This window comes from Malurus melanocephalus, unplaced genomic scaffold (assembly GCF_030028575.1).
Source record: "Malurus melanocephalus ecotype Western Australia unplaced genomic scaffold, MMel_1.1 scaffold_308, whole genome shotgun sequence".
NCBI classification, from domain to species: domain Eukaryota; kingdom Metazoa; phylum Chordata; class Aves; order Passeriformes; family Maluridae; genus Malurus; species Malurus melanocephalus.
Window position 1 is genome coordinate 677,675 of NW_026623540.1, and position 12,301 is coordinate 689,975.

Below are 12,301 nucleotides of genomic sequence, written 5' to 3' on the forward strand. Positions count from 1 at the left end.
GCACAGTAAGATTTTTAGACATTATGGGTTTTATAATCCCCAAGAAAATTATCTTTTCTAGAGAACAGATCAGACTTTCTTCCTGCAGCRTTTTCAAAGTTATTACATACAAAGTTTTTTCTAATTTAGATCTTCAGAGATTAATTTTTTTCCCAAAGGTGCAAATTTATGTGAATTTAATAATCTTGACTCTAACGGTTTGTTATTAATACAAGCACTAATTACAGAATTGTGAGGGTTGGATGGGACCTCTGGAGATCATCTAGCCCAGTCCTCCCCATTTAATATTAACCATCACRATTGAATGTAATTTTATACTGATTTTAATTTGTCAGGATTTATCTGTAACAAGATATTTGCTTAAAAAGAATAAATTTGCTGAAAATGCAGAAAAAGTAACAGCGTAATCCCCAGCATAATCCCCCCAAGATTAACAACATTTTTTCCAGAGTAATGATCAGAGACAATTTCCTATCATGAAATGAAGCAAAGATATGTTGAATTAATTTTTTCTGATTCTACTGCTTGAAATTTGAATCTGTAATTAGTTTAGCTGTTTAAAAGTATGAATAATTTACTTGATACCGTTACTGTGGCRTACTGAATGTAGCAAAAGAAAATCTCAGTAGAGCAGGAGGTATTCTCGTTATCAAGATATCTCATCAATGAAAAGTTTTTTGTTTTACTCTTAATTGTCCCTATGTTACAYAATATCATTATTTAAAATAAAATGGTACTAGCATCAGAGTTAAAACTTCCTTTTTCTTATGACTGTAGCAAGAAAGCTTGTCCTACTTAACTGCYCATAGAWGAGATTTTTATAGTCCCTTGCAGARCCATAACAAGGGTACTTTTTTGTAATACAGCTCTTTCTARATCTAGGATTTTGCAAGCAGCCACACTGAGAAATGTGAATACACTGCATTTGCTGAGCAATAAAAATACTGAACTGTTGAACCCTTAAGGTTATTAAGGTAATTGATTTTGTAGTTTTTGGGGGTTTTTTGGTTTGTTTTTTTTTTTAAGACCTCATTTTCACAACTTAATTAAATTTTATTTCCTATCCTCTGCAGAAGTCATTCTGTTCATATGCTGCTTTCAGCTTTTGGTCATTTATTGCTATGTTTCAGGCTATGTTGGTTTTCTTTCATTTCTGTGTTTCTGGTTTGCTTGTTTTGAAATATKGGGATTAAAAGAGCAGAAATCATCCAGATAGATGTATTTGATATTTTGGAGATGATGCTGTTTGTGTTAAAAGTAGGGGTGGTTCTTTTTTTAGTGAAGTTCGTGCAAGTCAAGATATATGCAAAAATAGTCTTGGACTCAAGAAACCGCAAARCTAAAGATAGTTGTAGACTTGGAAAATATACTAAATAAGTATCACTRCATATTTACTTTGCTCTGAAAGTTTTTGAAAACATCTGGTGATTCTTGTGTTTTTCATAATTGTCCATTGAGTTTTCTCAACATCTTCAGAAGTTTGAAATATAATGAACATTCAAATCAGATCAGTGCAAAATGAGTCTTGTATTTTGTCTTTTACAGCAATGTTGTGGTTTGGGAATGGTATTCCCCACTTTAGTGCTCCAACCGAAACTGTAACAGCACTTGYTTCCCTGCCCCTTCCAGCTGGAAGCACAACAGGCAAGGGTCACAGGCTGAGATAAGAAAAATTTACTGAAAACAACAATAAGAGAAGAAAATTAACAGTAACAACAGGAATACTAATAACAAAAGTGTATAAAGAGAGGGTGGAGGGTGGTTTACGTGAAAAATGCTCACTGAGCTTGGGACAATGAAAAAGAGTGGTAGACAGACTGTGCACCATGCATTTTCCGTAAGTGGAAGGGAAGGACCTTTTTTCCAACAAGTGAAAAAGCTTTTTCCCTCGTAATCTGTATCAAATCTGGAATTTGAAATGAATCCTTGACATGGACAACTAAGACAATATCCAACATGAGAAACCATGTTATGCATAGGACTGAAGATAAGTGAGGTTTTCATGAGTTTAAATTCTGTTTGGATCCAGAGAGAAGCTTTTCTATTTAGAGGTTTTTTGAAACACATAATAATTCTGTGCTGAATCATTAATTTTAGATGGAAATTTMAAATGTGATCTCTTTTTAAAATTCCCTTTCAAAGCTGTATTTTGTATTGGTCACCTCCATTTTTTTAAAAGTAATGAGATAAACTAGAAAGTAAAATTAATTTCTAGCTGTAATTAGAAATAGCCTTAAGCTTTCTTCCACTATTCTGTATTAGGAAACCCAGAATTCGTCAATTTAAACTGTTTTTTCTCAATGTTTTGAAGCAACTTGGGAAGAAAAACAGTGCTATACTATATAACTCCTTCCCTATTTCAGACTACTTTCTCACTTAGAAAAAGCATTTCTGTGATGCTTCATTCTTTCACAAGGACATCTTCATTCTTAAGTGCCAGCACCTTTGTCTTCTCCCTAGAGTATTTAGTTTTGACTTGGTATTTTAATTGTACAATGGTTTTTGTTCTTAAGCGATGAGTGCCCAGGCAGGTAAGAAAACACAAAACAGAGAATGAGAAAAATGCCATTCTTTGTATTTACAACCATTGCTCCCAGACTTCTATTGAATTTTTGCTGGCACCAGTATGCCTGAGTGTCAGTAATTTGTGTAGACCTAGGTTAATTATGTTGTGATGGAGATGGTCATATTAATGAATTTGAACTGATTGTTATAATACATTTTATATGTTTAAATGTTTATTTAGTGACACAGATGTAGTTCTATGCATTTAAGTGGGAYCCACAAGTATCTGATTCCTAAAATGAAAAAAAAGTTTTTTGAAKCAGAATAGTTGCCTCCTGAAGAACAGCTTAAAAGTTTTGCAGGTTGTAGATGATTTATTCATAGGAATTATTTTTTGATATGTCCAGTGCAAGTGTTGCTATTCCTGCAGTGGTCCTAATACAAGGATGAGGCATAGTCAGCCATACTAGCAACCACCTACACGTGCTCTAGAAATACACTGATGAAATTCTGTGGACTACTGACGTGGGTTTCTGCATTGCTCAGAGATTAGAACAGGGATTTTTTTATTGTTTTACTGACATTCCATTGGTAAAGATGCTCCAGAATGGTCACTGCCCATGAGAAAATACATCAGCTCTTACCTGAAGAGAACATAAATATTACGTTAGCTAGAAGGAAAAACAATTACTATCATTGTGCCAAACTTTCAAGTTCATTCTTCTCTGCTGAAAATAACATGGAGAAATAAATACCAATCTCTGGCCACAATTCCACAAATATTTTTCGGAGTATAGAAAAGAGAATATTTTTGTTCTGTAGTTTCCTACTGACATGACAGAAGGTCAGCAATGTGTTAAAGTCTGCTCTCCGGCACATTTTAAGACTTTGGAAGATGCTTAATTTTATAAGGTTATCCATGTAGTCTGCTTCCCTTGAACTCAGCAGAGGCTTTGTGATCTTGTAAACAACAGATTTAATTCAATGYTGGGAGCTTTTAAAACTCTTATCCTAGAAAACTAACGCTATACAAGAGGCTAAAGCCATTAGATCATGCCACCAAAAAAAGGAAAGCTATTTCCAGTGCAGTGCTGTCCAGTACATGTGTTTATTGGAAAAGCTGCCTGAACAGAAGCCAAAATAATAATCTCCTTAAAAAATTACGAACAAAATAGAAATTGACTGAAAAAATTAAAGAAAGTATGCAACATACAAGGTTGTTTGGTTTTCCAATCAGAACTCCTCAGTGTCTGAAGGGAGACCACTTGAAAAGATTAATTTCTGTCTCTACAGAGTTTCAGCTCATGGTATTGTTAGGTACTAATCTCTTCAACAATAATGCCAGCTGTTACATTCCTTTCCTAAATGCAGCCTCTTTGTTCCATGCAACRAAAGAAAACAAACCCAAATTTGTAGCAGTTCTGCATCCTATACATCCATTTTTTTAAACTCCTGATGTGAAAAACTTAACAATATTGGTATACATGAGGCCAGGGTGCTCTTTTGGTATTTCTCATATTGACTCATCTGTGAGTCACTCACTTGAGTCTCTCCCTCAACCTCCTTCGTTTCATATTAGTTGTATTTTAGTTTAATAAAATTGTAAGGCAATGTCCTTTATCTCAGGAATTCCAGCATCTACAGCTCCACGGGCTACTCAGGGCTACCTTTAGTTTCACTATTCATTTTTTGTTTGGCCTTTCTAAGGAAAGGATTATTATTTGAAAATTGGGTCTGGAAGGGTCATTTGTTCTTTTTTCTAATGAAATGGTGCGGTAGTTTCAGCTATATTAATTTTTTTTCACRGTGGCTGGTACAGGGCTATGTTGTTTGTGCAACACAGGGCTGATAATACAGAGATATTTTTGCTGATCTGGGCTTGCACAGAACCACCGCCTTTTCTGCTTTCCATACTGCCACACTGGCAAGGAAGTTGGGGGTGCATGGGAGGCTGGCAGGAAACACAGCAGGGACAACTGTCCAAAGGGATATTCCAGACCATATGACATCGTGCTGAGTGCATCAAGTGGGAGGAAGGGGTGGAAATTTGGAGTAATGACATTTGTCTTTTTGAGGAACTGTTACTGTGTGATGGGTGCCTGCTCTCCTGGAGATGGCTGAACCCCTGCCTGTCCATGGGAAGAATTAATTCCTTGTTTTGCTTTACTTGAGTGAATAGTTTTCTTTTTCTCTATTAAACTGTCTGTATCTCACCTCACCAGTTTTCTAATTTTTACCTTTTCAATTCTCTCCCAAATCCTACTGGTGGGAGAGTAAACAAGTGGTTGCATGGTGCTTGGTTGCTGGCTGRGGCTAAACTACAACAAACTAGGAGCAAAACAGCCCTTCAACTTAATGCTTGGGTTTTATTTTTTAATCTGAGATTTTTGAAGTAGATACACTTCTCAGATTAATGATAAAATCAGTGGTGTTGTGTCTATTTTCACTTGTCTGTAGAAAGTGCAGACTCTTAACAGCAGATTTGCTGTAGTTCTCACTTCAGCTGTGTTGAACTCGTTTCATACCTTTACCAGAATAATTAATTTTAAAGTATTATATGTTTCATTATGATGYTGTGGAGAAAAGGAGGACAGCCAGGACAACCAGGGGATCAAGCCCAACCAACATGGATTTACGAAAGGAAGGTGCTGCTTGACTCCCCTGCTCTCCTCCTGTGACAGTGACTCGCTCGGTAGATGAGGGGAAGGYTGTGGGTGTTGTTTATCCAGACTTCAGTAAAGTCAATAAAGTGTTTGACGCCGTCTCCCACAGCATCAACTGGCTGCTTGTGAGTTGGATGAGTGGACTCTTGGATGGATAAAAATCTGGCTGGATGTCCAGGCCAGAGAGTTGTGGTGAATGGAGCTAAGTCCAGTTGGCAGCCTGTTGCCAGCAGCATTCCCCAGGACTCAGTTTTGGGGCCAGTCCTGTTGAACAGCTTTACTGAAGCTGTGGGGATGTGGGGATTGAGGGCACCCTCTGTAGATTTGCAGATGATCCTGAGATGGGTGTTGGTCTCTCGAGGGAAGGAAGGCTCCACTGAGGGATCTGGATGGACTCAATCAATGGGCGAAGGTTCATGAGGTTCAATAAGGCCCCATGCCAGGTCCTGCACTTGGGTCACAGCAATCCCAGGCAGCCCTACAGACTGGGACAAGGGTGCCTGTCCAGCAGAAAGGGACCTGGGGTGCTSGTCAGCAGCAGGCTCAGTGTGAGCCAGCAGTGCCCAGRTGGCCAAGAAGGCCTCTATCAGAACTGGTGTGGCCATCAGGACCAGGGAAGTGAACATCCCTCTGTACTCAGCACTGGTGCGGCCACATCTCGAGAACTGCGTTCAGTTTTGGGCCCCTCACTCCAAAAAAGGCCATTGAAGTACTGGAATGTGTCCAGTGAAGGACAACAAGGCTTATCAAAGGTCTGGAGAAATTTTCTGATGAGGAACAGCTGAAGGAGCTGGATTTGTTCAGTCTCAAGGAGGCTCTGGGGGGATCTCATCGCTCTCTACAACCACCTGAAGAGACATTGCAGTGAAGTGGGGCCAATCCAGATAGCACATCAGCTCTAGAACATTATAAATTAAATCTGTTGTATTTAATACAAAGCACATGTGTGCTTTGAGTATTCTAATGGTTTCTTCTTGTGTTGCAGGAAACAGCATACTCCATTCAGCAGCAGACAGTGTGACAAGTGCAGTACAGAAGGCAAGTCAGGCCTTGAATGAGCGTGGTGAGAGGCTAGGTCGTGCAGAAGAAAAGACAGAGGAGCTGAAAAACAGTGCTCAGCAGTTTGCAGAAACTGCACATAAGGTAAGATTTCGGTAGGATAAAGTCACACCTTTGGCTCTCAGAGTTTATTGAATGAAAGCATGTATCCTTATTTAGTTGTGTAAAGGCAGGAACTTAGCTCAAGGTATGCATCAAATCCTGCTTATGACACCTTCTTCACCTTCTTTGCCTCTAAAAAAAACACTTCCACTGGTTGATGACTGCAAAGGATCTCAAAGTTATAAATTCTGTATAATAAAAACTCCTCAGAGTTCACCAAAAAAAAGTTGAGGAGAGAAGAGCAGTRTTGGATTATTAAGTCCTTTCATACTGAAATTCATTTCTAGTATATACCTACAAATAATATTTTTTTAAAGATCATATTTTTAACCAAATCCTTGTGCATCAAAGGCTTCCATCAGTTTATTTTGTCATTTATTGATCATCATTTCACTGGTAGCAAATGAGGGAATYTTAACTGGCCCTACCAGTTCTGTTTTCAAGGTAACTTCCCAGAGGGTTTACTCATCTCTGTTAGCTTTGTTAGCATGCTGCAATCTACAGATTGCAAACGAAGCACAGAGCTTAGGTTTAGGTTCCATATAATAAAAAATTGCTAAGTCAGTTTGTCTACACATTTTATACAGTTTTTAATTCACTTCACCTCTTTCTTCCTCTCATTCTCTGTTAAGTCCATTTGTGTGTTATTTGAAATGGAAGTAATCGGTAATCAAAGAGGTGGAAAGGCAATCAGTCCTTTATTTTTCATCATTATATAGTGGCAGAGCTCTTGAACAGTTGTTTTAAATTACTTGTCTAGAATTTCTGATTGTAGTTAACAATCAAAGTCATTGGATCAAAATTACTATTCTCTAAGCATGCCATTGTTTCTGGTGTCTTGCTCATACCTTCCTTACCGATAGCAAAATAATGGAACATTGGGAAACACAGCTCTCAAAGCAGATAAATCCTGCCTCCTCAGCATGGCAAAGGGAGGTTGTTGACATGTCCCAGGAAAGGGACTGCATATCTGTGTGAACAGATGTTGTGGATTTCAGGCATCTTTTGGAGAATTTGTCTYCTCATCCAAACTGGCCACATTGGGTCGATACAGCTTTTGTTACMTATGATATCTCTAACTAACTTTTTCTTTCTTTTTCAGCTTGCCATGAAGCACAAATGCTGAGATACTGCCCAAAGTTGAAATCTTCTCAAGAGGMGCTGAAAAGGCTACATTCAGCAACTTTTACAGGAGATCCAGTCTTCTGTGTGCTTTTTCCTTCCTGTTCAGTGGAGATGCATTATTTCAGTTTCTGTGCAGGAAAAAGTGTTGCATTTCTACCTTTATGACTTACTTTTGTTCCTCTTTTTTAATATGCTACACAGTCCTGCAGTACTTTCTACCTGTTTTTCAGTTGTTACAGGAGTGAAAGCAAACATTGAAAAAGGACCAAATGACAAGCTGATCAGGATTAAAATAATAATACCCTTCCCTGGTTGTACAAAAAAAAAAAAATGAACTGATTGTGGATGTGTGTGGAAATAAAATCCAAAGAAGGGGTATAATTTTCTTCATTTAATGTAGCATCAGCAGAATGTGAATGTTAGAATTAAACATTGGGGTTGTAGGTGTAGTGGAGGACAAACTGCTTTGTCCTGGAAACAGAAAAATTTGTTTCTTCTACCCAATGTAGGAAGCGTTGCATGTGCACCAGCATTCAGAAGTTCRTATCTGAATTTTATTCATGTCGGCATTTTACATATTCCTATTTTCACTTTCAGACTGATTATTTGAATAGTATACTAAAACCTAAAGAATGTATGCTTGAGGTTTCAGAATTGAGAGAAAAATGTAATTTTTACATGTATACGCACATGTCTGTTCCTCWAACATGATGTACAATTTAGCGATCTGATATAAAATAACATTTCTTTTTACCTGTGATTGTGTGGCTAAAGGCCCATGACAATGAGAAGCAAAGGCCTGGGAAAAATGAGAGTGCACTATTTTCAAGACATCTGTTTTTCATAAATTCTACAGTAAAGAGTTTTTTGAATCACTTCAGAAATTTGTCTGATTTTAATGACTTTTGTGTTAGCAAGTTGTCTGATTTTTAATATAGAGGCTTTCAAAAAGCATGTCTTGGTACACTAGAATCAACTTCTAGTTTGAGTCTCAGCTTTCAATATGTTATCACTTGAAGGGTGACTCTATTTCATCTATATTCACTATATGCAATATATGCACTGTATTTCTCTTACAAAAATATAAGTAGGTTACCTTTTTCCTTCCTGTTTTTTTAATGTTTTTAAGAAGGTCTAATATGCATTGAGAATGAAAAGGGAAAAAAAAAAGAGGAGAAAAAGATGCTGTTTTTTTTTCTTTTTTAAACCAGTAAGCTAGAAGAGAAATCCTTGCAGAAGGTACAGCCTTCATCTTCTGAAAAYGCCTGCTCTTCATTTTTGCCCTTGTCGTACCAGAGAAAAGCTGGCATTATATGAATGTACTGTATTCATTGTAGAATATGATTTTTTGCATTATTAATGACAAAACAGTCTAAAATCCTTAGAGCAGTGCTTGTAAGAGAGATAAAAGCTACGGTAGTAATTGAGAATATTTTACTTACTGCAAACTGAAATAACTGAAAATCTCTTGGAAATGCCCATTTCGTAAGAAGATGCTTGCCTTAGGACAGTATTCTCATTTGAACTAAGGACACTGTCTAGTTAGCTGGTTGTATTCAGACTTTACATCTCTTTTGTTTTGGGKTTTTTTTCTCTAATTTAAACAGTTTTGTATGAAGCTTTTTATTTAATTTCACACTAGGAGTTGAGAGAATGGGTCATTTGTGTAGTACCATATGATCATTTAGATCTCTTTAGCACCAGCTCACTCCAACAGTTACCAAATCTAGCACCTACAGCTAAAATGGAATTTGGCCACTTATGTTATCAATCAGAACAGGTTCATTAATGGCATAAGTTCTGAACACTTGGTTGAGCTGTGTATAAGTAATGCTTGCCCTGGAAATGAATGCTRTTGAATGACTATGGGTATTTCTGCAAGTAACCACAAAAACAGTGTCTGACTAGAAATTGAACTTCTGCTAGATACAAAATGTTAAGCAATTTTTTTTAAAGATGGATTACAAATAGTCAGGGGGTACATTTTTGATCACATAGCTATCTTCTTGTCATACTTTCCACTCTTAACTATATTTTGCTGCTAATCTCTCAAGTCTTCCTCTTGAGAGAAAGAAGTAGATTCTGAACTGTTGCCATCTAGCTGGTCTTCTAAACTTGCAAATAATTRGATGAAATATCTAAAACCCAGGTCAGATAAACCTGAAAAGATTTAGTTGTCTAAATGAAATTTAAAAGGCATAGATTTTCAAGTGTTTACATAAATATCAGCTGGACAGGACAAGATCACAATTGTTCTGCTAAGTTCCAGACCTCTTGTGAGTTGAACTGTACTAAAACATTGCTTTAGTCCCACCTGAGTTTTTCAGCATTTTGGGTTGGTTTTTTTTTTGTTTTTTTTTTTTTAATATTCTCTGGCTAAGTGTATTGTTTTTTATCATAACTCAGGACTTTAATCCAACCATCAAAAGCCATTTACTATGGGAACTTAAAGTAACCTGGTCTTCTGAATGAAGGAAAAGTGGCTTGTCTGTTTACTTTGTTCTTGCTGTTTGTAAAACTACAAGGTTTGGTAGTTTTTAGAAAAAAAAATCAAGGTGTATAAATGTTTATCCAAAGGTAAATCTTAGAGCATTGCAATTTCCTTCTGGAACTTAGCTTGTAGTGTATACAACCTAGCATTATTAGATAGTCATGTACATAACATATACTATGATTCAGGTAAATGTTTCATATGAAAGAATGTATTTGTAAATTGTAACAATATTAATAGTTTCTTTATCTTTTTAAAGTTCTGAACAGAATAAAAATAATGTATTGTTAGACTTGACTGCTGTACTGCAAATTCTGTCTTAAAAGGCTACTTTTGTGTCTRGCAAAAGTTGTGCATTATGTGAAATATTAACAAAAATGTGTGCTCTTAAAATTGATCTTAAAAGGTAGGTAGGTTTTGCTATGATTTGCCAGAATTGTAATACTTGCTGATATCTATTGTAACCCATTCCTTGGAAGTTCTCAAAGATGTAGAAATTATTTTATGCCATTCTAGGGAGGAAAAAAAAGAAGTGGGATCTGCTCTCTTGACTCACTACTGGAAACCCTGATTTTTGTCATTAAATACTTCAACTGTGATGAAAAYTGTCTTTGGATTATTTGAGTTCTCTATTCAAAGTATCGATAATTTTTTAGTTAAATTTTTATATTTTAGTTTGGGAAAATTATATTGAATTCTAGCAAAACTGAGTAAAAATTACTTTCTGCTATAGTGTTAAAAATTTCCTCTAGAATACTGTAATTAAAAAAGAAGTAGTGGAAACTAGGTTAAAATATTTCCTGTCCAAGAAGATTCCAGACAATATTTGTAATAGGTTAAATTTAGCACCCTAACTTAAAGGCTGTATATAAAAAGAACTTGATAATTTACTTTTAATTAGCTATGGAATGCTTATTCTCAAATTGTTAATGTTTTCTTTTGGCTAYTGGTAATTTTTTATCAAAGCAGAGAAGCAATCCCTTAGATTCAAATGAGGTCTACCTGCACAAGAACCATATGCAATATGAACTGACTTTGCTGCCGTCTCTGTTTTCAGGCTTAAATGTGATCCCTAATATCATAATCTCAGAAATTTATTGTTGGCAAATACTGTCAGTTGTTGAGTTACTGAGGTTACTAGGTAAGTTTTGCTAGTATGTCATCTGTAGTTGTTGAATGCCATGCATCCCCAATGCCCAACCTGTAGGAACCTCTTAGTAAAGGAAATAGATCTCTGGTGTATCGGAAGCAAATTTGATCAGGACGACATTTTGCTGTAGATTGAACGTAACTATTGGTGAGTTCTTTTCTATTGTTAATGTACATTTGTCCTGTTAAGATAGAAAGACCAAATGTTTGGACATTTTTTTAGATCAATTTCACCGTGTCATTTTTTTCTTGTTGTTAAAATTTTCATAAATCATCAGCCTAATTTCTTGCTGTGTATAAGGAAAAGATAATAGGCTTTTGTTTGTCATCTCTGAGTCATGGAAGAAGCTTAAGCATGAATGTGTGTGCTGATTGATAGTTAGAATTTCTAAAATATATGCTAGTATGTTCCTAAAGGGGTGATATTTGACTGAGAAAACTTGAACTTCAGCTGCAAGTCACAATATCTGTGCAGATACCAATACACACTACTTCAGGTGGTGAGCTGGCCTGCTGTCCAGGATTCACARAGGACTGCAATGTCTCAGACTAAAAATGGCTTTCCCTTATTTCAAAATTAGTCCCTCATGGAAGTGGTCATCTACCGCTGAGGTAATTGCATGAACTTGCATAAGCAGTAACTTCCCTAATAATTCCAGTGTCCCAACTTCCACTTCATAGCACATCATTGCAGCCTGTTTTGTGCATCATCGGTAAGCACCGAATGGTTTTGGATGTCCATTTCATTTATACATTTTTTATTTGAGCTGTTACTGTCTTTTTGTCTGCTGTCAGTTTGTACAGTCGAAATTGTGGCAACATTTTTTAATCGATACTTAATGTGATGGTGATTGGCTTTGGCAGAGGTTGACAAGGGATTACAGTCCCAAAAAATAATTCAATAATTATTTTTACATGGAAAAAWAATAAACCAAGTGTAAAGATCTGTTACATGAAGGCATAGTCTTATGACAAATCTTCTGCCTAATATTCATGGTGTAAATATAAYCTTGTTAACTAGCCAAGTCAGGGGATTTTAGAAGCGTAGAGAATAGATATCTAACAAAATTCTAATTGRTATTTTAAACAGTTTTAGAGGTTTCTGGTAGCTGAAAAGGTGATAACTTATGGAGGTGAAATAAAGCCTGTATTGTGTTGAAATTCTGTTGTTGCTAAAGAGGGGAAAACAGTTTTCATCTGTGTTAAG

At 36.3% G+C, this 12,301-nt stretch overlaps 1 protein-coding gene across 11 annotated transcripts in view; it reads left to right on the top strand.

Moving 5' to 3' along the window:
• STXBP6 (syntaxin binding protein 6) overlaps nucleotides 1-10,550 on the top strand; it is a 97,048-nt gene extending 86,498 nt beyond the window's left edge. For all 11 annotated transcript variants that reach the window (XM_057377251.1, XM_057377245.1, XM_057377255.1 and 8 more), the window contains 2 exons: nucleotides 6,154-6,311; nucleotides 7,432-10,550. In XM_057377251.1, the coding sequence (XP_057233234.1) occupies nucleotides 6,154-6,311; nucleotides 7,432-7,455 (182 nt within the window). In that variant the 3' untranslated portion in view covers nucleotides 7,456-10,550. The remainder of the gene's footprint in view (nucleotides 1-6,153; nucleotides 6,312-7,431) is intronic.
• Nucleotides 10,551-12,301: the final 1,751 nt, after the last annotated feature.